The 22845-nt window shown below is 37.0% G+C and overlaps 1 protein-coding gene across 1 annotated transcript in view; it reads left to right on the plus strand.

Annotated features, from left to right (window-relative positions):
• Positions 1 to 22845, plus strand: part of CACNA2D3 (calcium channel, voltage-dependent, alpha 2/delta subunit 3) — a 366879-nt gene that overhangs the window by 103482 nt on the left and 240552 nt on the right. Inside the window, exon 4 of the mRNA XM_009993350.1 lies at positions 7155 to 7214. Within this exon, the coding sequence (XP_009991652.1) occupies positions 7155 to 7214 (60 nt within the window). The remainder of the gene's footprint in view (positions 1 to 7154; positions 7215 to 22845) is intronic.

The following is a 22845-nucleotide window of genomic DNA, read 5'->3' on the forward strand; positions in this document are numbered from 1 at the left end:
GGAGGGGGGGGGAGGGGGAGGGAATTTACTCTTTACTGATGTTCTTTTCATTAAGACTATAACACTCCTGTGCTTGGGAACCAGCTCTAGAAATTGGCAGGGATGTGGCCTTGACAGGTTTTCTTGGAAAATCTGTTCCAGCTGGATCACGTTAACGTTTGGAAACTGCACATTGAGGCATTTGGCCCTTAGAAACGTATTGGAGCAAAACTATCTGTGAGATCTTTGAAAATTCTTTGCATGCTGATTTTTCAGTACAAGGTTGAATGAGAGTTTCCTGCAATTGTGCCATGAATCTCTTGTGGCTTTAGCCAGCAGCAGGCACAGGAGATAAAGTCCTTCTCTCCTGAGGCACATTTACCCTCTAGACACAGGAGAAAGATTCCTTGTTTGATCTCTGTGTGTTCCTGTTAGGGCTCTGGAAAATGGAAAGGTTAGCAGCTAAGGGAGTCTGTTGGTGGGTTTAGGAGAGGCTGAGGAAAGGTACTGGTATAAGGAGAAAAATAAGAGGGTTTAAGGAGATATAAAAGGGTACAGGATTGGACTGTTTTGGGATCTAGAAGTATAAATGATACAAGATTTTCTAGGTGGGGTCAATGAGATTGTACATGGAACAGGGCAAATAGGAAATACAGGTTGGCAGAATGAGGGCTGAGGTATTGGTAGCAGCCTGGAAAAGAGTGGTTGTGAAAGTGCTTGGCAGTGTGAGAGCCAAGGCTGATGAAGGAGGAGGAAGAATAATAAGTAGGTGCTAGAGAAGAGGTGGAGAGAAACATCTTAGCCTTGGAGTTTGTGGCATGCAATATGAGCTTCATGAGCTCAGAATACGGAGAGGGGGATAGGAAAGAAATGGGAGTAGTTACAGGGCTGTGGTGAGATAAGAAAGGAACAGAACTAAACTGGTTATATTTGAAGGCAGAATTTGGCACATTGCAGCACTGAAGTGGGCCCAAGTAACCTGTGTAATCTGAGTTTAACACTAGATTTCTAAGTCAGGTGAATGCTTGCAAAATTCATTACTGTTACATCTCAAAATGAATGCCAAGTTCACTCTGTTAGTGAGGACTGCAAAGACATTGGTATTTTAAAGTGTTCTAACCAAGGAAAATCATATGGAAAAAATGATGCTATAATACTGGGGATTAAGTTAGAGGGAACTTAATTCTGGCATTTCCTGGCTTAGTTTGGCTTTACATCCATGATAGTGTTTAAACTTTTTAGTGTCAAGTTTTTGCTATAAAATTATAGAAATATAACAATATTAATACTGATTAATTTAAATTCTCAGATCAATTATTGTGAGAGATAGAATGTTTGCTACAATTTCTTCATTGTATCCCTTCTATAAACTGGTTCTGTGTATTGAAAAAACACTTCCCCCTTACATCATGAAGTACCTCCTTATCACATCTTCACAATAATACTCTACTTGCCTCAATATCTAGCTTAGAGAATTCCACTTGCAATGGGGAGTTGGGAGAGTTTTAGTACATAACAGGGGTTTGGGTTTGTGGGTTTTCTTTGTTTGGGTTTTTTCTTGTTGGTTTTAGTTTTGTTTTTCCTTAATTTCCCTTTAATTTAGTCTATTGGCAACTGAAAACCTGAACCTGTGGGAAGTAAAAAACCAGTCTGACTTCACTTGAGAAAGAGTAATACCTGCTATTTTCATGGTTTGGTCTGAAAGCAAATACAAGTCTCAATGTCTTGTGATTAAGTGCTGGGGTAGGCAACTGAAATAAGTCACTGCAAACTCTGGAACTGACCTTTGTTTTGAGTAATAAATCTTGAGGGGTGTTTTTTTGCTGTTGCTGTGTGATAGTAATCTGGTTGGAAACTGAAAGGGGAGAGTATCATAGCTGATTTTGTTGAACTGGACCACAAATTGGAAGCTGAATTTTAATTAGCTTGGGAAATTGAGCCTTAGTGGAGAGGTGAAAAAAACAGCTGAGAGGGAACAGACCAAAGACAGTTGGTTTCACTTTATGTTTCTAAATGTAAAGAGAACAGAAAAATCTCAATTAGTCCCAGGTCTTGTTGGGACATGTAACTTCAAAATTCCTTTCCCTGATTGAGAGAGCATGGGAATATTTCCATTACTCTTCAGCTCATTCATGTTGCACATACAGCATGGCATCCCTGAACTTCATTCATATGAAATTAAGCATCTAATGAAAAAAAGAGTGAAGAAAATGCTCCAAAGTTCTTATCAGTATTCCATGAGCTGTTTTAGAAGGGGACAAGGAGCTGAAGAACCTTCATCTTGATCCTGATAGGAGAGGTGCCTGACGGAGCTGGTTCCTGCTGTATCATAGGCAGACAAATCACATTTTAAATAGCTCTGAAGAAGCTCTAAGTTGTGTCTGCAGTTGAACTGATTCCTTGATGGCTGGGACATATGGAATTAAAAGTATAGAATAAAAACTTTTTTAGCACATCATTCCTTTCTGCTCTGTGGTAGACAAAACAACATGGTAGGAGATTTGATAATCTGCATATTTTGTATCTGATATATTGGCTTTGAACAGCCTTGAGCCCAGCAGAACTCGGTACAAGACAAATGTGTTACCTTCTTCATCTGCAGTCTTCCTTTCATGCCATGGCAATCTTCAGATGCCATAACTAAATTTAATGTTGAACTAGTTAAGTTAGAAATGAATCTAATAACTCCAGGATTGCCTTAGCTGCTGTTATACAATGTGCAAGTTTCATATACTTTAATCCATTTGCAGTTTCATTTCTGTTTGTCCAGCTCTTGCCAAGCTGAATTCGTTGTTGCTTCAAAAAACAAGCTAGCACTCTAAAAACAATCAACCTGAAAATCTGCCAATCTTGAATGAATATAAGTGGATAATTGAAGTTATTTACAATAATTGCTAGGCTTTTAATTTATTTTTATCTTTTATTTATAGTTTGTGCTTTGATTCTGTTTTGATGCAGCACTAACTGTGGTTGAGCATAGTCCAGTGAGTTGTTGCAGTAGAATTTGGTAGTAGTCAGAGCAGTTATTTTTGTGTGGCATTAGTTGCAAGATTGATATGTCTTGAGCTACAAGCAGTAGGAACTCAAATAGCAAGATAAAATCAACTAAATAATTTTTAGTGCATCTTATCCACAGCAGTTTTAGTGATAGAATTTCCTAAAAAAATACCTTGTAGCTGAGGGGAACAGAGTGGAAAATAAAATGTGCTGCTGGGCCACTTCCCACATCTCCCCCTTCCCACCCCCCCTCTCAAGGATAAAACCAGCCAAATTGCAAGTCTGTTGTCACCGGCCTGTAAAACTCTTGTTTTTCTGATGGTAGCAAATATTTCTCCAACATCAGTATCAGTCTCTGATACCCCTTTGGTTACAGCAAAAAGTGCAAAGCTACTTGCAGTAAAGCAGGGAGGCCAAGAGGGCCGTGAGCATGTCGGTGCTTGGTGCTTTTCTCAAGCACAGGAAGTCATAGGGACGCTGATGAACTACATCAGATACTCTCTGTTGGCTTCTCTATCTTCTCCAGTAAATGACCTGTGAAAGAAGAAAAACCCAGAAGCCTGATGGAAATGAGGACAACTTGGGACAGAATTATCACCCATGCCAGGAGAGTACCTAATATCACTTCATGCTAATAAATCCTGTTCTTTCCCAAAACAGCCCAATCTTTTCAGGAGTTTTCAAAGCACCTGCAGCCTTGCTGCTTCCCTGGAGAGGGAATTCCTTTTTCACTTCTGAAATTAACCCCGAAATGGGGAAGGCATAGGAAGGTACCTGGGTAATGTTTTTCAAGTGTGGCAATCTCTGACTGCTCCCACCACACAGTGTAGGCTTCTCACGAAGAAGCCAGTGAAGAAAATTGCTCTGATTGAAACACAAGTTTTGGTTTATCTCCCAGGAATATACTAGACTGCTGAACTATGTTTTAAATAGTTATCTGGCTGCACTTTAGGAATTTTTTTTTACATGTTCACAGCTTAATTACTGTAAATGTTCATTGGAAATTAGATGTTCAAATTAATAGTGAGGTTATTAAAATTGCACTGAGTATTTAACCTGAAGAAGGGTCACTCTTGGTAGTTGTAAGTTCTTTCATATGCTGAATATTGCTGGTTTTTACTTGGTAATGCATAAGAAAACTTGCTACAAAGCATGAAAGAAATTGCTTTCTTCATTTATTTTCACCTTTCTGCCCATCTGTTCCTTTTCCCCTTTCAGTTGAATCCTATTTTTCTCTCAGCCATTCTGTTTCATTCACCTTTCCTCTGCAATCTCTATAACAACCTGATTTGAATGAGAATTTGTCAGGGACTATCAGTTCACTAAAACTAAAATATCATTTGTCAAGAATATTACACTCTTCAGAGGTAGCTTGGTGATTTTTTTGTGAGGAAAAAGATTTTTCTTCTCTCAGGCTGCTCTACATTATATACTAGTACTACTAAAAATAACACACATTGATATAATATTTTGGTGACCGTTTTGGGTTTTTTTTCATGTGCATGTGCCATCTCCTAATGCATGGCCTGTTTTTATCCATGTGGCATTCTGATATGCTGGCTAAATCACTTAATCTTTCTCATATTTACAAGTATTGGGAAAGTGACAAGGATTCCTTAACTGGGGAAACCTCAGTTGAACTGTGCTATAGAATGTGACAATTGTACTTTTTCTAAAGACTAAATGCTGCCCTTGGCTTGGCTGTGCATGAAAACACCTTCCATGTGTAGAACTAAATGCTCCTTAAATATAGACCCTTAGAAGGTGTCACTCTAACAGTGCTCACTCAGTGTTCATCATTCACAATTCCCTTCAGGATAATCACAACTTAGTAATTGTCTACTTGCTACATCAATTATTTTAGAACATGTTTACTCAAGTGAAAATATTGGCATTTGTCTTAAGAGTGTCATTATAAACTATTAAGTTACAATTGCTAATCATGATGATGTTGGGAATCATTGCTAGATAACTATTCAGTCATTAAAATATTTTAAAAGGGATTTCTGGCCTCAGTATGGGAATATTGCAGTCTTACATGTGGTTTTTATACTTTTGCCTCCAGAGTGTTGAGGAATTTATTCCATCATGCTTCATGCCTTTGGAGACTTTTTTTTAAAAAAACGACAGCCAAGACAACAAAAACCAAAACAAAAACCAACCAACCAAAACCCCAACCCCCTCCCCCCCCCAAAAAAAAAACAACAAACAGAAAAAACACCCCAAAAAAGCAACCAATCAACTAAACAAACCCAAAACTTCCAAGCATTTATAGATAATTTCTTCATTCATATATAATCTTTGTGTATCTACTGGTATGTGTTTTTTGTGGATTTAGGCTTATTACTAGCTTACCTTTTCTGTAGCTCTCCCAGATTTCTCATAGTATCCTTCATAATAGTGTTGAGATGTTTAGAGCAAACTGTGGTTAAGCACTGTTACATAGAAAATGCAGCATATAGTTGTGTTGTTTACATCCACTGTACCAAAAATTTAATTTGTTTGTTTGTTTATTTGTGAGGGTGAAGCACGTGATTGTTTGTGCCCATGTCTTCAGGGAAAAATACATGTATGCAGATTGTTGTTTTTTTTCTTGTTCTGTTTCCTGTAAAGTATGTTGCTTAAACTTATGGAACTTTTTTTTTTTTTTTTAGATGAACAAATGTAACAACTAAAATCTTAATGAATAAACCAATAAAGTGTCCATCAGTACTTCTTATTTCTGAGCTGGCCTCCTTTATCAGAGTTTCTGCTATTACCCTTCTTATGCTTCTCTAGCTATTTCTTACATGGGAGGGATAAATCTTAGTTTAAATTTATTTCACCGAGGCAAAAATGTAATTGAAAGACATTGGGATCAATACAAACTATATAAGAAGCTGTGAATTATTTTCTAGCCCACTAGGTACTAATATCTAGGCACTAGTATCTCATGAAATACTGTAATAATTTTTCTTCTGATGAGTAAGTAAATATTTCAGCACAGAAGGAAAAACCTTTCTTTTTTCCCTGCATTCATTCCTGCACAAAGAATTTTTTTGACCCTGATTTCTCTTTTCCCTTCAGACTCATCAGAGTCATGATCTTTGGTATCAGATGTGCACAGAGTGGTAATGCGCCAATTGTTTCAATATAAAGGAGTATCCACCTGCAGAACTGCATTTAATTATAGTAGTTATTTTACATAAAATGACTTCTTCATACTTAAAAAAGGAGGGCTTGATTTGTCAAATACCCTCAGCAGGTCACTGACATGCTGAACTTGTGAGACCATTCAGATGTTTAAGAACCCATTTCAGCTGCTGCGAGGCCTCCCCCTCAGAATAGTGTGTGTTACTTCCCTCTTGAAATTCTAAAAGCAAATGAACTTGTGGATCACATTAATGTTTGATAACCTCTCAAACCACAAGGTCCATTTCTACTACTGTTCATACAGACAGGAGCACTACGAGCAATTCACTGTTTTATTTTTTCCTGGCTTCCCCTCCCACAGCCTGTTGCACTGTAGGTGTTGGGTCCTTTACCCATGTGGTGTGTGTAGGAAGCTGAGCTGCTGCATTTTTCAGTTCAGTTCTGGTTTGACTTGTCTTGGGTGGGAAACAGTTCATTCAGTAAAGATCACTTCTGTAAAAGCAGAAAGGTCTTCTTGTCATTATGCATTGTGTTAGGGCAATATGCACAATGCTTCACGTCTGCTAATTAAACAAATCTAATCTCTATTTGTGTAATCTTTTATATTTGATGTGTTATTTAGAATTTCCTTCTTATTTCCATTGCTTGCAATCAAGTGTGTTATTAGGAAATACCTCCTGCTTTAAGAAAGATTTTTAAAGGGCTCCTAGGTACAAAATAAGGTATAGTGTGAAAGCAAAACTTAATTTTCTTTCAAAACTCTGTATCAGAATAGGAGCCTGAGCACAGGAAAAGCTGACCTGGTTTTGTTTTTATTTCCTAGTAATTGAGCTGCTTCAAGAGTTTTGTACCACCAATCCTGGATGCTAAGAGTTTAAAAACCCTGATTTATTTCTATTCTATGGAGTTTCATATCCTGTGGTGACAATGAACTATGCAATTCTCAAACAATTCCTGTTGTTATACTGGAAGAAACACTTGGATTTAAAGATATTTTTTATTTATTTTAAAAATACATCATTTTTTTTCCCTTTTTTTTCCCCCAGCGTCTTGTTGAAGCTGCAGAAGATGCTTACCTGAAACATGAGTTTGATGCTGACCTACAGGTAATTGTTAATTATTCTCTTTATTATTTATAATCAGAATATACTGTAATGGTTTATACAATAGCTTACTTCAAGAACTGCTGCAGAAAGCCAAGCATGTGAGTAATAGAAGGTACTGATTACAGAAAATGGAATTAATGAAGGTCAGCTCAGTATTTTGACAGGTTACACATTTAGTGTTTTAGTGTCGGGAGACCAAGCAGGTGGATTTTACTCTTTTAGAGATTTCATTTGAATTCCCTGCGTGTCTGCTTAGGTCAAGATTTTTAAACACAATAATTAGCAGCATGTTTCATCATTGCAATGTACTGGCAAGGAATTGTTCTGTAGAGAGTTGAATTTGCAGATGGGGTGGGACCCTCAGGGATGGGATTAGTATGACCTTGATTTGTGCAAATGGTTTGTATTTGGATCTGACTCTAGAGCAGACACTCTTTTCTCTTTTACCTAAAAGCCCTTAGAACTATGCCATTATTGTCTCAAAATGTTGCCTTTAGGAATAACACGGGAGAGAGAAGCACTGTGGCACCTCACAGTTAAAAATGTTTAAAAAACCCCTTGGCTTAAGTAAGATACAAAATAAAAAAACAGGTTATTTTAAAAACCAAGTTATCTAAGCTAAAACAGTTTTATAGAAAGTGTTACTCAATAGTTAAGTGAGTAAATACCTCCTTACCTTTAATGAATTCCCATATCCTTGGATTCTTGAATGCCATGTTAAGTGGGGTTCTGTTCTGTATGTAGATTTAATTTTAAAACCTTCTGTGAATATTTGCCATACGTCCATTTAAATGTTGAACTTAAGCATTAAGGGAAAAAGATTTTTTTTCCCTAGACTTTTTCCCATGCATGTATCTGAGAAATACATAGATATGCAAGTTCTGTTTTCAGATTTTACCATGGTTACCTCCAGTAATCACAAAACACTTTAATGAAAATATGATGCAAATTCCTAATTTCTGTGCAGAAAGAAAAAAAAAGAGTAAACTTTTCAGAGCTAAACATGAAAAATGGAGTTAATAAGGCTGGGGTACTGAGATCTGTGAGCTTGTGAAGCAGTAAGGATAAAATGAGTGCATCGAAAGTGGTAATTCATACTATTGTTGCATTCAGTGAATGATGGCTTCTGTATTCAAATACTGTAGAGTTCCGTTACATTCCAGCCTTGCAGAGGTGTGCTGCTTTTGTTTGGTGGTGGTTGTTGTTGTTTTTTTAACTTGGACAAATAGTAGCCGTTGTCTGAGTAAATCAGAAACACTTTATAGAAGTTGTTTTTTTTTTTTAGAGGTCTGCAGTAAGTGCTTCTTCACCGCAGGACAGTTCTCACTTTGACTAAGTCCTTCATTTGCTGAGGCTTTGAAGATATTAACACTTTCAGGAAGCCACTTAAAAGCCATTTGTGTCAGCAGCATTAACAGGACAATCAAATCTTTGTGTAGAGCTCTGTTGTTTATTACTGTCACGGTCCATTAAAGCTAATCAATTGTTAATCTTGGTTTCAGCGACCCCTTTGCAACCCTGCCCTGGGTGATTGTTGTTCTTTATCAAAAAATCTCATCATACCATCTGCTCAATATAGAATAATAGCCAGACTGATTTGATAGCGTACAAGTGGAGAGGGACAGAAGGCTTATATAATGTACAGTGTATACAATTCTGCTATCAAAGAGGAATTTTTTGGCGTTTGTGTTGCCTCCACTGACGTGTGGAAGGCAGGATTAAATGCTTTGAATTAGTGGCATGTGACACATCTCCGATCTGTGCTCTTTGCACTCAGATATTCTGTACATTCAGAAAGCACATTGCTTTTGTGCTTTTTATTGGTCCAGCATCACCTTCGATGTCTTGAGGACAGTATAGAAATATTGTGTCAGTACAAAAAAAAATTATATTAGGGCAAAATAAAATAATATTTATATTGTTATTTGCTGTGAAAAGCCCATTAGTTTAAAAAAAATAACTGGAAAACTCGAGGTTTTAGTTTGCTGATACTCTCTTCAGCAATGCTGAAAATATATTATTTGGTTAGACTGGACCTGATTCCTTCTGAGCATTTATCTTAGTAACAGTATTATTTTCAGCCTTAGTTATTCTATAGGTATTCTGATCAATATACTGTAATGCTATATAATGGTCTAAGCACTCATTTATCCCTGGACTGAATCTATTGGCACTGCCAACAAAACCCCGGAAGTTATAAACATAAATAAAATTCTCCATGAATTGAAAGAAATAAATCAAAATGAGTGATCTGATGTTTGACTCATCAGCAGTATATATTGCAAGTTTGAGTAATGGCCAAACTAAGAAATGGTCAGAGCTGACTTTAAAGATTTCCCTGTAGTATTTGGGCTTCTCCTATGCAGTTCCTAGCGAGGTGGTAGAGCACACAAACTACAGCCGTGTGGGCTGTCCTGGCACGTAAGTCCTCTACAATATTGGGCCATTTATGTGATGGTACCTGAGCTCTTGGGGTAGAAATGAAGAGAGTATTCTTACCATCTGAACAGAGAAGAGGGTAAGAGGATACAAATATTGCAACACTATTATAGGGTTGCATTCAATAAACTTAAGAGGTGGATGCTCAGCAGTGGAACTGATGCTGGACTTCTTAGTGGAACAGTAAAAGTAACTTGCACTTGGTTTCTTACAATGATTATTATTTTTTAATTAATTTTAAGATCAATAAAGATTTATGATACTTTTTTCCTACTCAGTTTTATTACTTCTGGCCTTAATGGCAGGAGGAAATAACACAAAATTTCATTATGACTACTGGTTCATTTGCTGAACAATTTCATTATATCTACACATTTGCAGGGTCTTTCTTTTATATTCTGTGTTAATTAAGTTCATTACTCCACTTGCCTTATATTCCAGATGAGTTTTCTCTGTGTGTGTATGCAATGTGATAATAAAAAAGCAAGCTTATTTTTATTTTAACACAATCAAGGCTGGTGTCACCTTAATGTCACCTGCATTACTACATGTTTTCTTCTTGCCTTGTAGTTTCACTTTCTGTGTAAGACAGGATAAGTTCAAGTGCTAATACTTGAAGATGGCTGACCTTATTTCAGTTTTATGTCTCAAGACTAGAAGAGGATTAATCAAATACTTTTTAGGAATGGATTAGTTTCTTTTTAAGAATACTCTTGAAGTTAATTTAGTGGGATAAAGAAAGAATAATGGTGTAAGGCTGCTTTTCATGGTTTATAACATATGGTTGAGTCTTAATGAAGAGGTTTTCAAAGCTATACCACAGTTAGGTACCTGTCTGCCAGATTTTGCTGGCTGTTAACTCCTAATTGTACCTTGTGTCCTTGAAAATCTCATCCTTACTCTTGGACACAAACAGTTGTTTAAGGATTTTTGCAGTGGTTTACACAAGTGAATGATGTACTTTCAAAAATCATTAAATATATATTTTTAAAGTCTACAAAAGGTGAGACTTCAAAGGTTTAGGAGAAAGCAGAAACAGCAAAAGAGGACTGGGGAACAGAATTAGTCCCCTTCATAAACTGCAGCTTCTGGGACTAATCCCGTAGCAGGTAATATGACTAGTTTATTGTTGTCTTTCAAGGAGGGCTACCTGGTTTGTAATTTTGAGATTCAGCTGCTAGATATAGATCTTAAATATAGACATAAAAGCATAACTTTAATCGCTGGTACTTAAAACCAAAACAAAACAACCTGAATGTTTGTATTGCATAATGATACCATGCAAAAATTTATAATGATGAATTGCTGAATGCTTATGTGTGTTTAATTAAAATGTAATCTAATAGATGGTAATTATATTGATAAAAGTTACTGGAAAATACAAGGGCAAAAGATAACTGAGAATAGTCTTATTAAACTATTATAACATGTGCAGTATTTTAATGTTCAGTATTTCAGAATTTTTTAATATTTATTATCTCACTAATTTTGAATGAGGCACATGATAACTTGATTTGCAGTCTATTGGTATAAATATTTTTCTGGCTCTTAGAAGAACATCCACAAGACTGAAATCCACTCTTGAAGTGTCCTGAACATCCATAGTGGAAAAGGAAGTCTGTTGGACTTCAAGCACATGGAATCAAAGATTGAAAGGACTTTCTTGACTAGTGCATTTAAAATAGCAGGGGGACATCTGAACTTTACTGTGCTTCATAGATTATTTATCCAAGCTGCTTGCTTTCTAAATCAGAAATCAGTCTTTCTTAAACTCTAAGCCTGGAAACACCATATGAGCTCTGACAGCCTAAATTCCTATTTAGACTTTCTTTGAAATATTTTGCAGACCAAAGTGCTCTCAGCTATAGGTTTGGATGGGATATGGACAGTTTACCTAGAGCTTCTGAGAAGGCAGTATGAGAAAATCCTCAACTAGCAGCAATCTAAACTATTAGCTTTTCATGACCCTGAGCATCTGTTAGTCTTTATTTGGTTTTAGTTTTTCTTTTGTAATCTTTTTCTTTCAGAAAATAATTTTATACATTTTTTTTTCCTTCAAGAAAAACAAAAAGCTTCAGCTTTCCAGTTCTTAGTTCAGTATTATTGCTATTGATTTTTGTGAGCTCAAACACAGGTTTTCTCAACTACTCTAATACCAGAACTGCAACAAATTGATTTCCAGTTTTTTTAGCTCTAAGGATAAGCCCTTTCAGAGGAGAGCACTTTAACTTGTCTACTCCTCCCTATTTATTTGTTGAGGTTGGGAAGAGAAAAACTGAAATACGGAACTATTGAGACATCAGTGAATTTAGATGTTACTGGTCAAGAATTCTCTGGAATTAATGCACATGTAAGGAACCTTCAGATGAAAACTTCCACATCACTTTTGCTCTGCATACATTGCAAGGATTAAGTATCAAAAAGAGAGTGTACAGAGAAAGAGGGGCCATGCACCTTTTGGGCTATTTTAGTCTCCATGTTATTATCTGTTTTCTGCCTCTTTGGCAAGTGAACAGAAAAAAGAGAAAATGGTTTTGTGAAGCCAGGGGAAAAAACCAACCAAACAACAACAACAAACCAAAACCCAAATGGTGAATGATATTTTAGTTAATTTTCCAATATTGAAGGTGAAAGTTCATTAGTGTTTTCACTTTGGATTGTTGTAGATATTTTTTTTTTTTTAGGATTGAGGGAAATTATTTTTTTTTTAAGAATTAAAAGTAACTTTAATTACTTTTTTTCCTTTCCATGTTTCTATCTTTCTATGAGCATCATAAATTCTCTTACTGCAAACAAATCAAATGTAAACTACTAGAACTATTTTTTGTGTGTGTTCATTCCTTCTGTTCACAAGGAGTTTGTCAGCTAAGCACAGAAATACAGAGATACTCTGTCTTAGAAGCAGAGATGCAGGAGATGTTTTTTTCAACAAATCTGTATTTTCTCTGCTGTAAATATTTGGATTTTTGGTGACATCCTGCCCGATATAAGGGAGCCATCAAAAAAGTGGTTCTCTCCTGTTGGTTCAATGGCTGCTCTGTCTATATGGGGCTCGACAGCAAAGTAATCAACAACTGCGGTTGGAATTTACTATTGCAAATAACATGCTTCTCTTCTGAGAAAGTTTGGCATGGAGTTCTGGAGATTCTGACTGCAGTTACAGGACTCATCCTTTTCATACCCTTAACAGGTTAGACTCATTAAAGAGCTACCAAAAATAGTTTTCAGACAGTTCTGGATTTCTTCCTGCCTCTCTCTCTCATGATAGCAATGGCTATCTGCAGTGAGTGAGGTGTGCACTGCAGAACATGCTATAGACTAATTTCTACCCATCAAATGTGGTTGTGGTGCTTTTTGGCTGATGGCATGTGCTGCAAATAATAATGGTAATCTGGAACCTAGAATTGCTGAAGAGCTATATGACTGATCAGATAATTTTGTGTTCTTGAGATTTTTCCTTTTACATTTATTTGTCCCTTTGTTATGTTGGTTTGCTATCTGGAATGAGAAGGAAATAGCTTTCTCATCCCATGAGTGTTTTCAGAATTTCAAATTCTCCAATTAAACATTGAGATACCCCAAAGTGGTTGTTTTTTGAGCAAAAGAAACCTCTGCTTTGGAGCAACTCATAGTCAATTAGGTGGGGCTCTCAGGATATGAGGAGCCTGTTCAAGTTGCCTCTCTAGTGAATGTTAAATTATTTATATAATGTGAAACAACTGCAGCAGAAGAGTCTGTGAGACACTTGGCTCAGAAAAACCTGATGGATGGGGCAGTTGGTTTGCATCTCAGAGGCCCTAATCTGAGTTCCTGTTCTGCTTGATTCAGAGGAATTGCAGCATAAGGCTTTTCCTCTCTGGCACAATTCTGCAAAAAAGAAATGTATTTTCCAAAAGTAGGATGACTCTCAGGTCAGGTCTAACAGCAATAACAAGATGGAACAGAAAGTATTTACATGCATATAATACATCTATACAGTTTTTCCTTTCCCATGCACAAATCATTAAGTATTTCCAGCTTGTTTTGTTATGCTCTTCATAAACATCTTATAATTAGAGACATGTTTGAGAGGAAGAATAGTGGAGATTCTTGCATATTTACATAAATTCCCAGACTAAGGTTGTAAGTAAAACAGAAGTTCTCATTAAAGAAGTTATACAAATCAGTCTTTGCTACATGGAATTTCTTCTTTTATTTGTTTTGCAAGGCTATTCTTCAACTTATTCCAATAGAACTGATAGAGGAATAAGCTGGTATTGTTCAGATAAAGGGGTAATGATGTACCAGAAGGAGCCATTCACATTAAAATAGGTATGTTCCCTTTCCAGGGGAAAAAAAAAAAAAAAAAAAAAAAAAAAAAAAGACAAAATGTTATTACATGAACTTGTAGCAGAATATCAATAACAATACCTAGTGCTGTAGGCTTAAAGGGAGATTAAAAGTTGTCATGCCAAGCTGGGAGTTAGTGTAAACTTGCAAGAACTTCATGTGAGGATTCAAATTAATTCCCTCTTTCAAAATGTCTGACATTCCTTCCAGAAACGCCCAAAACACAATAGCTTCTGCCAAAGCTATACAGTCAAAGTAGCATATGATCCATGCACACCACCGTTTGTAATTGAAAAGCTGGTAGCTTTCCCTGTGTTTCCAGGCAGACTGTTGCTTGGGAAGATGAGCACCTTCTGCATGCCAGGTGGTCTGGGCAGGGAGTTCAGAGGCAGCAGAACTAAAAAAGCCCCAGCAACAAACCTTCTGGAAATGCATTCTAATTAGCTATTCCTTTTTTTTTTTTTTCTGCAGAAAGGTCAGCTAAGCAGTGGCTTGAACTCAGCCCTGTTCCTTCTACCTGGCTAGCAGCAGCCTTGCCCTCAGCACCCAGCAGTTTCACATGTGGGAGTCAGATTTACCTGTATGCTTCTTTAGTCCTGTCAGACTTGGAGAATGGCTTAACAAAACTACCCTCCTTGCATTAAGCAATGCTGAAGGAAGGTGACAGTTCTGAGGATTTTGATCCTATCAAGATTCATTTAGAAAATACTGCTCTGGCTTAGCTGTCCTTCACCCATGGATATTCAGCAGGTATCAGCACAAGCAGGATATTAGGTACAGAGATTGTTGTTTTCTGATTTGTTAAGACTTCTATGACAAAGATGCCCAGCACAGTCCATCATTAAAGCTGTGTTTGAGACCTGCATTATGCCAGAACCACACACCTCTAAACTAGCTGGGAAGTATGTTGTAAATAATTTATTTTAAACATCTATTCAGTTCTGTATGTACTTGTAGGTATTACATATCTAGACAAGATGCTATAAGGTGCTCAGAGAAGCAGGCAGTGCTGGAGTTAATGTTTTTATTTATAAGGCTCATTGGATAATGATACTGAGCTCTTCTCTAGGGAAAAAAGATCCTTAATTCAGTCTTGCAAAATTCAATGTCCTATTGTTCTCACTTTTCTGAAGTCACTGTTTATAACATTGCTCTCCTTACTCCTCTGAGGAGTAATATAATTTATTGGAGCAGTTCATTCATAGTCTATGTGATATCTATCTTGTGGGAGAGAGATAACTTTTGCATGATGTACACACTGTTAGCTTCAAACTCTTCCTTTTTGCTTCATGTGAAAGGGTTTGTAATCAGGAATATTTATGCATCCTGGTACCCAGTTGTGCTGTGCTTGCTGTTTTCTGCTCTTCAGAGAAAATTAAACTCTTTTTTTTTCTTTTTTTTTTTCTTTTTTTTCTTTTTGGCTCACACCTACCTGAAAAGCAAAAGATTTTAGTATATTACCCTATGGATTTATGATTACTAGGCAGATAGCCAGTAATAAGCAGTGATATCTGATACCACAGCCCAGACATTCTCTGTTTTTTTTCCACCTTTTTTCTATTATCTCTAGGTTTAATAAACTATAAATGGGAAAAATAAATGGCAGGCCATCTTTTCTCTTTTTTTTTTTTTTTTTTTTTTTGAGGTGCCTGGTGATGAGATTAAATTAAGGGCCATATATTCTTCCAACCTAGTGTTTAGGAATAGGCAAATTATTGAAAGGAGTGGAAGTAATCTAGGTTTATTCATTTTTGTGAGAGCAGCTTTTCTGCTATACAATAATAATTTTAAATGGAAATAACAGTATTCTAGATAAAGATTTAATGAATATATATGAGAAAGGCAAGATAGAAGTCACAAAGCAGTTCATAGCTTTAGATGAGGTCACATTTCTGACTTGTGTTGTATAAAAGTGAGTAAATCTTAGATGATCAGAGTGGAAATATTTCTAGGGTATTGTACATACCGCACATTGTAGGAAAAAAGTTACTTTCTTACCTTTGGCTTATAAGAAAGATACTGAGTAAAAACTGGCTGCATTCCTACCTTAACATTTTACTTGCAAGTACTGTTTCTTTGTTTCTAAATCTCACATACCTGCTGGCTACTAAATTAAAATACCAAGTTCATTATTTCAATCCTAAAATACAACTTTAGACTTCTGCTTTGTCTCTAATTGTAGTGTCTGTGTGTTGAGCTTCATTACCTTGAAAAAGAAGGAGCCCCTGCTTTTGTGTTGAAGTAATTAAAGCTGGTAATGATTATTGTCTAAAAATTTCTGGGTTCAAGTAGGTTATTTTGCTTCTGCCTCTATTTTCATGCATCATTTCATCAATCATGTGGTTGGTCGATTCATAACATACAGGATTTGTCTGAATTGAGTGAGCTATGGTGGGTTTTATTATAAAAATACACTTGCATATTTGTTTAATGGTTAGTTGAAAATTCCTGCTTCTCAAATAGTCACTGTTGATTTTTAATCTCAGGTTTTTTTAAAAAAATATTTGGAAAAATAAGCATTTATTTTCCCACGAATAATAGGTAATAGCACAAACCACAAGAGATTGATCTGTATGTCATGGGCCACAGTTAATGGTTTTTAGATATGTTTAATACAAAAAATTTAAAATTAAAAATGCAACAATTCTATGGTGATGTGTAAAAATGCCAGATGTAGAAATAGTCTTCTGAGCTGTACTTTACATACTATTGCAGTTTTTGTCATGGCTAATAGTATTAAATAATTTTGCATATTTATATGCATGTATAGCTTAGTATTTATGTTTTAGTATTTTTGTTAAAATTCTGTATTTCAGCCTTATATGTATTGCTTGGTGTGCACATCTTTATCACTGGTATTGTGGCTCACCCTGTAGGAGATGTCCTGCTTAAAAAGCCCCTCCTGGTGAAAGACCATGTCTAAGATTCGATTCAGGGTTATTTCAACAAATGCAGTGGATAAATAGATGAAATAAACAATAGAGGATGCACTTGTCTACAGGAAAGCCTGGAAAAAATTATGGTATGTTCCTTGAAAAATAACAGAGGCCAAGTTTAAACTAGTGTTTTGTTTGTGCTTCATTAAACAAACAAACAAAAAGCAACATTTCAATAACAATAATTTTATGTAATGTTACATGTTAAATTTAATGTTACATGTTATGTGTTTCATATTTCAAATTTAAATGAACATCTATATAGCTAAGACTTCTGGACTATTAAACTTACATGTAAAAAAAGGACTTGAAACCTTATTCTGTGCTCAGTTAGTTTTTGGAAATGAGGAGCGTGTGTTCAGAGAAATATTACCATGCATCCAAAATCAAAGATATTAATGAAAGGTTTCATGGATATTCTGTGTTTGTGTGAAGCTCTTGTGGACAAAGCATTAGCCTCCTCTCATGCGCAGGCTGCTGGGCTTGTGGAGAAATGACATGGGAACTTTTTTCCGTTTTTGGGAACATTTTGGGATGTTTTGCTGAAAGAAGGCAGTGACTGATGCCAAGTGGAGACAGAGTAGCTTTAAGCAGGGACCCCTTGCAATGCTGGTAAAGCAGGTTTTGCATGTTCAACCCAAAGACAGTACTTTTCACTATTGCTGGGGACTGGCTGGAGTAGAAGCTCTTCAGCCTTGGTTGCTTTTTTCTGTCCATTGATGAGCTACTTTTCCTCCCATCCTTAAAGTTTCAGGAGTTGTTCCTTTCCTTCATCCCATCCCAACACAGGCTTTCACCTCATCTTCCTCTTTTCTCTTTGTGTGTGAGAAGGCAGAAGTGGGAACTGGGATTATTGTCAAGTGCAAAAGCATTTTGGCTGATGCAGTTTTGCCCTACATGGGTGGCTCGTACCCCGGTGCTTGTGTAACCAGGAGCGATGCTGGTGCTGTGGGGTAGGAGAGAATTTACAGGATACAAACCTGCTTTGTTTCTTGCCTTGCCCTTTCTCTTCAGACTGCAGTTCAGCTCTACTTCTGACTGCTAAAGCTTTTCTGCAGTGAGAAGCCCTCCAGTGCAAAACTGAGGATGTGCCTGATTATTTCATTCATTTTTCTCGTGGTTGCTTAGCTCCTGGTTGGCAGGAGCCTGCTCACCCCTCTGAGCTCTTGTTTCCAGATGAGCCCTGACATTAACTTGTGAATTTGGTGAGTTGTGCACCTCAGTCTGTGTGTAAGAAACTCCATAAGGAAAGTATAAAAATTGTATTTTTTGAATTGGACTTTACAGTGCCATAAACAGTGACATCATTGTATATACACACAAATACATAATGATGAATTCAGCAAATGCAATTTTGGATGTTGGCTGGAAAATGCATGCTCCAGGCCCAGATTTAACAGGAGCGTTCATATTCCATTCATGGAATATAAAGCCAGCATTTCTGTCTATTTTGACTTTTGCATTAATAAAATGACGTCAGGAAATCTGTTAAAGTTTATATTTAAAAATGTTTTCAACCTAATCACCTTGTTTTAAAAATAATTTCCGTTTGTTATCTGCACATTTAAGTAGATTGTGTTTCCCTGTGATTGATGCTCCAAAGGAAAGCACTAACAGATTCCTGTAATTGATTATACTTTAATGATACATAATGGCAAGTTCTGTTTTCCATTATTGTTACCCTACATGCGGAACTGTAACTGCCACACCACCAGAATGTCTATTGATACACAACTGATACACTAACATAACATTCTACCCGTTGAACTGTCTTGCATTAACTAAAACCATGTTTCCACCTCTTCAGCAGAAGTGGTCATTGACACACCCAAGGGCTGTCTCTGTGGATGGTCCGGTCCTTCAGCTCCTTGGAGCTGGCAAAAGCCATCGCTGCTGGAGAGCAGGGCACTCACTGCTGGTGCGTGTCACAGGCGATTGCAGATGGGCATTGGCTGGTTTTAACAGTTCAGATGTTTCACTTTAATTACCTTTTTTCTTTCTCTTTGATTGTCCTTTTTCAGCAGATGATCCCCTGCTTCTCTCCCCTCCACCCCAAGTCATTGATGGCAAATAAGGTGGTTGCTGATGTGATAGTGTTGCTTATTGTTATAATCAGTATTACCTAATTATTTACTGATGTCCCCTGCCTGCCTGTACAGATCTCTTTGCCTGTGTTTAGGTGGAAAACAGCAAGGATTACTTTGCATGCGATGGCATTTGTTTTTGCGCGGGCTGCTGGGGCATCCCAGAGCTGTTGGTGACTCGGGCTCCTGCCCGCTCCTCACGGCCACAAAGAGCGCTGAGCAGCTGCCGCTCAGCTGGGATTTAGCTCTTGCACATACAACCTGTCCTAATCAAAAAGGCTACAGGGAAGGTCTGATGACCAGTCCAGCATGTATAGCTGGCCTATGTGGGAAAAATAAATACATTTTAAAAAGCTAATGTAAGTTTGAGTATTGAGGGTGTTTCAAGAAGGCACACACAGCTGTTGGCTTCCAAGGACTCAAAGGACAGGTAAAGGAGACTGACTAACTCCAGAGTTGCAGTGATGCAAAATTGGTAACGTGTATATTGGTAACAAAGTAGTAGCCAGAAGTAGACAATCCAGTCAACTATGTGCTTTTGACTGTTGTTTAAACTGCCGTTACTGAGATGAGGATTGTACTTAAAGTTTACAAATTCTGGCAAGTTGGGCCAACAAAATCTGATTTGTTGTGTTGTAAGTTAGCAGCTATATTATTGACATGATAGAAAATGGATAAGGGTGCATTCCTCTTCCCTTCAAAATCTGTTATTTTCCAGGGATTTCAATTCAAGCTTTCATATTATCAAACATATTAAGCCAGTGTGAGCTTTCTTAACCAAAAGTTAAAACCCCACAAACTGTTGTTTGAACTTGGTGAATGTCAGTGTTTGGCAGAATCCAAACACTTTCAAAAAATCACAGTATTATTGTATTTAATTTTAAAATTTAAATTTGAGCTTTAAATAAAAAGCATCACTTCCAAATTATATAGACACTTTGGTAAGTGGAGCACTAAAGCAGTAGATTATCAGCATGCACAAGTTTTCTTTTTTTCCGTGTTATGTTAGTTTTTAAATGTGTTAAATTATGTCACTGTTTGGATTAACATTCACTACTTCAGTTCTGTTAAATACAGTTTAAATATTAGTTTAATGGCTTTGTGTATGACAGTGCTTGCAATTCAAATCTTCCTTGCATGCTGTTCTGAACTGCTGATAGAAATAGCAGGTTTGTCATATTTGCTTTCATTACCAGCTTAAGTCATAGACAGTAATATCGATTCATATGTATTTATGCTTGTGTGGTTCCTGTGTGCAGGGATGATCAGTAAAATTATTTTTACTACCAGAGAACAGTTTCAAAAAGATAAGAACTCCAACTACAGTGCAGATTAGGTTACTTAAATGGCCTTTTCAGTCTGTAGTATCCCACACTGATTTTGGAATATAATACAACATTTGGTTTCCTATTTACTTGCTGGTCTAGAGGAACAATTTCTGAACTGTGAAGTAAGATTTATGCTCTAGTGCCATGTATTCTTAGCTCAACCCCACGTTGCAAAAGAAACATTTACATGTTTCTTTAATTTGAAAAACATGAGTTCCTAATTAGTTACACATAGGCAATGTTAGATTTTCCAACTGCAAATTGATTAATAATACGTAATTAAAATGGAACCTGGATCAAGAGCTCATCAGGTCTCCCTAATACCATCATGCTGTGCCTTTTCCTCCGCAGACAAAGTGATGTTGCCCCGGGGGGTCTGAATGGCTCTCAGAAAATCTGTTCCTGCAAACACACTGTCTCCTCTCCTGAGGAATTTCCAAAATTCTCAGTTGGGGAACTTCTTTCCAGTATTTTCACAGTAAAAATATGCAACTCATAAAAGAGTATTAAGTAAATTTTGGAAAAATTCCCCAAACATGTCTATGATGTATGGAAGTGCTCTGTTAATAGTCTAATAGCTGGAAGTCAGCGGTAGCCAAACCTGTGCCTGCTCACGGCTCAGGTCACTAGCAGTCCTACAGCTGAGCTGAAGATTTTCTTAAAGACTGCGATTGCTTCTTGCAGGAGCGAAAGAAAGAAAAATTCTAAGCTGAGGTGCTAACACAGGGCGGATAATCAGGGAATCACGCCTCTTTACTCATTCCTGTTAACCTTTTTTACTGCTCTTCCCCCGCCCGCCCGGCCCGTCCCGCCGCCAGGTGGCGCCCTCGGCCCGTCCCGGGAGCGGCGCGTTCCGGCCCCGCCCGCGCGGCCCCCGCAGCCTTTGGCGTTCCAGCTATTTTGCATCTTTTTGCATTAAGGTTACAGTATGACCCTGTTGTTGATAGTATTCCTTCCCTCCTCAGTAATGTTACACTTGTTTATAAATATTTCCAAGCTATCCCTAGACGGCTTTCCCCCCCCCGCGCCCCCCCCGCCTTGTGCTGGGGCTCTTTTTTTTCTTTTTTTTCTTTGGGTGGAATTCCCAAACTTCTGGCATATGTATTAATCTGTGTTTGTGATCGAGTTCACAGCCACTTACAGTGCAAGAACGCCTAAATAATAATAATTATTTTTTTTAATTCTACAAAAAGCTTCACCCTTATGGTTTTTTTCTGTACCAGATGCAGTAGGAGGCTTTTGAATTATGTTCAGATTTTACCATTGGCAACTTCTCTGCTTCAGCAGTCATGGCATTTCCCTGCGAGTTACCTGTCTATAGATGCCTATACCCCCATTTGCATCTTTCAGAATTTTCTTAGCCAAGTAGTAGATAAAGACAAAGCATCAGAATGCTTGACTTATTTGGCAATATAGGAAAAGAAATAAATAAAGAGTAATCCCTATAATATAACAAACTTATGAAGTTTCCTCTGCACGAGGCATAAAGCAGATCTGCTCCTCAATGAAATACGTCTGTACTTTGATCTCATAAAAGGAAGTGTTGCATCCCAGATGGATACACAGTTAAAATATTAAGCTTTTATCCCAAATTAATCTACATCTAAAAATACAGGGGAGTTCTGAATATTTGTATAAGAAACACTTCTTTCTGCATTTTGTAAACTATGTGGAATATAGTGGTCACTTGTTTGCAGATAGATGTGTTCATATTCTAGAATTTCTTCTAAAATTATCACTCATAATTCAATAAGAAAACATCTCACTAACTTGACTGTTCACAAGACAAGGAACACCAAAAGAAATTTGTTGTGATGGCAGTAATATTGGACAAATAAGCCCTCTGGTGTTGAAAACATCAATAGTAGAGGTAAATATACCCTCTTGTGTTGGTAAGAATGACTTATCTTTTGTGTGAATTTAATATAGCTTTTAATTATGTGATTTTAATACTGTTTTCCATATAGCATCAAATATTCTTATTGCAGCTTTAAATGTACATGCAAGATGGCTTCTCCATTCTGTAGCTACTTGTGTGCCAGCCAGAGTCAATGGAAGTCCCTTGCTTGAAAAATGCACGGCATATATTTTGTAAGTAACCTGCAACAGCTTGTGAATAACAAGACTGAGTAGTGATGAAAAATTATAAGCATATAAAGACCTCCTGCATATACAATTAAGTTGGATTTAAATTTATCTGAGAAACACAGAGGGATACATCCATTGAAGAAGCCCTTTGTGCCCTGGTTAGATTCTTAGAGGCGAGGATTGTTGGTGGGGCTCCATGCAGAGAAATGTGATTGGAACATCAAAATGTGTGAATGCAGGAAACAGATCTTAGTGCACAAAAATGTGTTAGCAAAGAGGAGACTGAATTATTTAAATAAAAGTAGAGCTGTCTTTCTTGGGAGTTTATAGGCTGTATGTGGATAAAAAGTATTATTCTGTTCTTTTTAGGAAAAAAGAAAAAGCTCAACAAAACTATTAGTGGTTTATGGAATTAAAAACCACACTA

Source organism: Chaetura pelagica, unplaced genomic scaffold (assembly GCF_000747805.2).
Source record: "Chaetura pelagica isolate M959 unplaced genomic scaffold, ChaPel_1.0 scaffold630, whole genome shotgun sequence".
Classification (NCBI taxonomy): Eukaryota; Metazoa; Chordata; class Aves; order Apodiformes; family Apodidae; genus Chaetura; species Chaetura pelagica.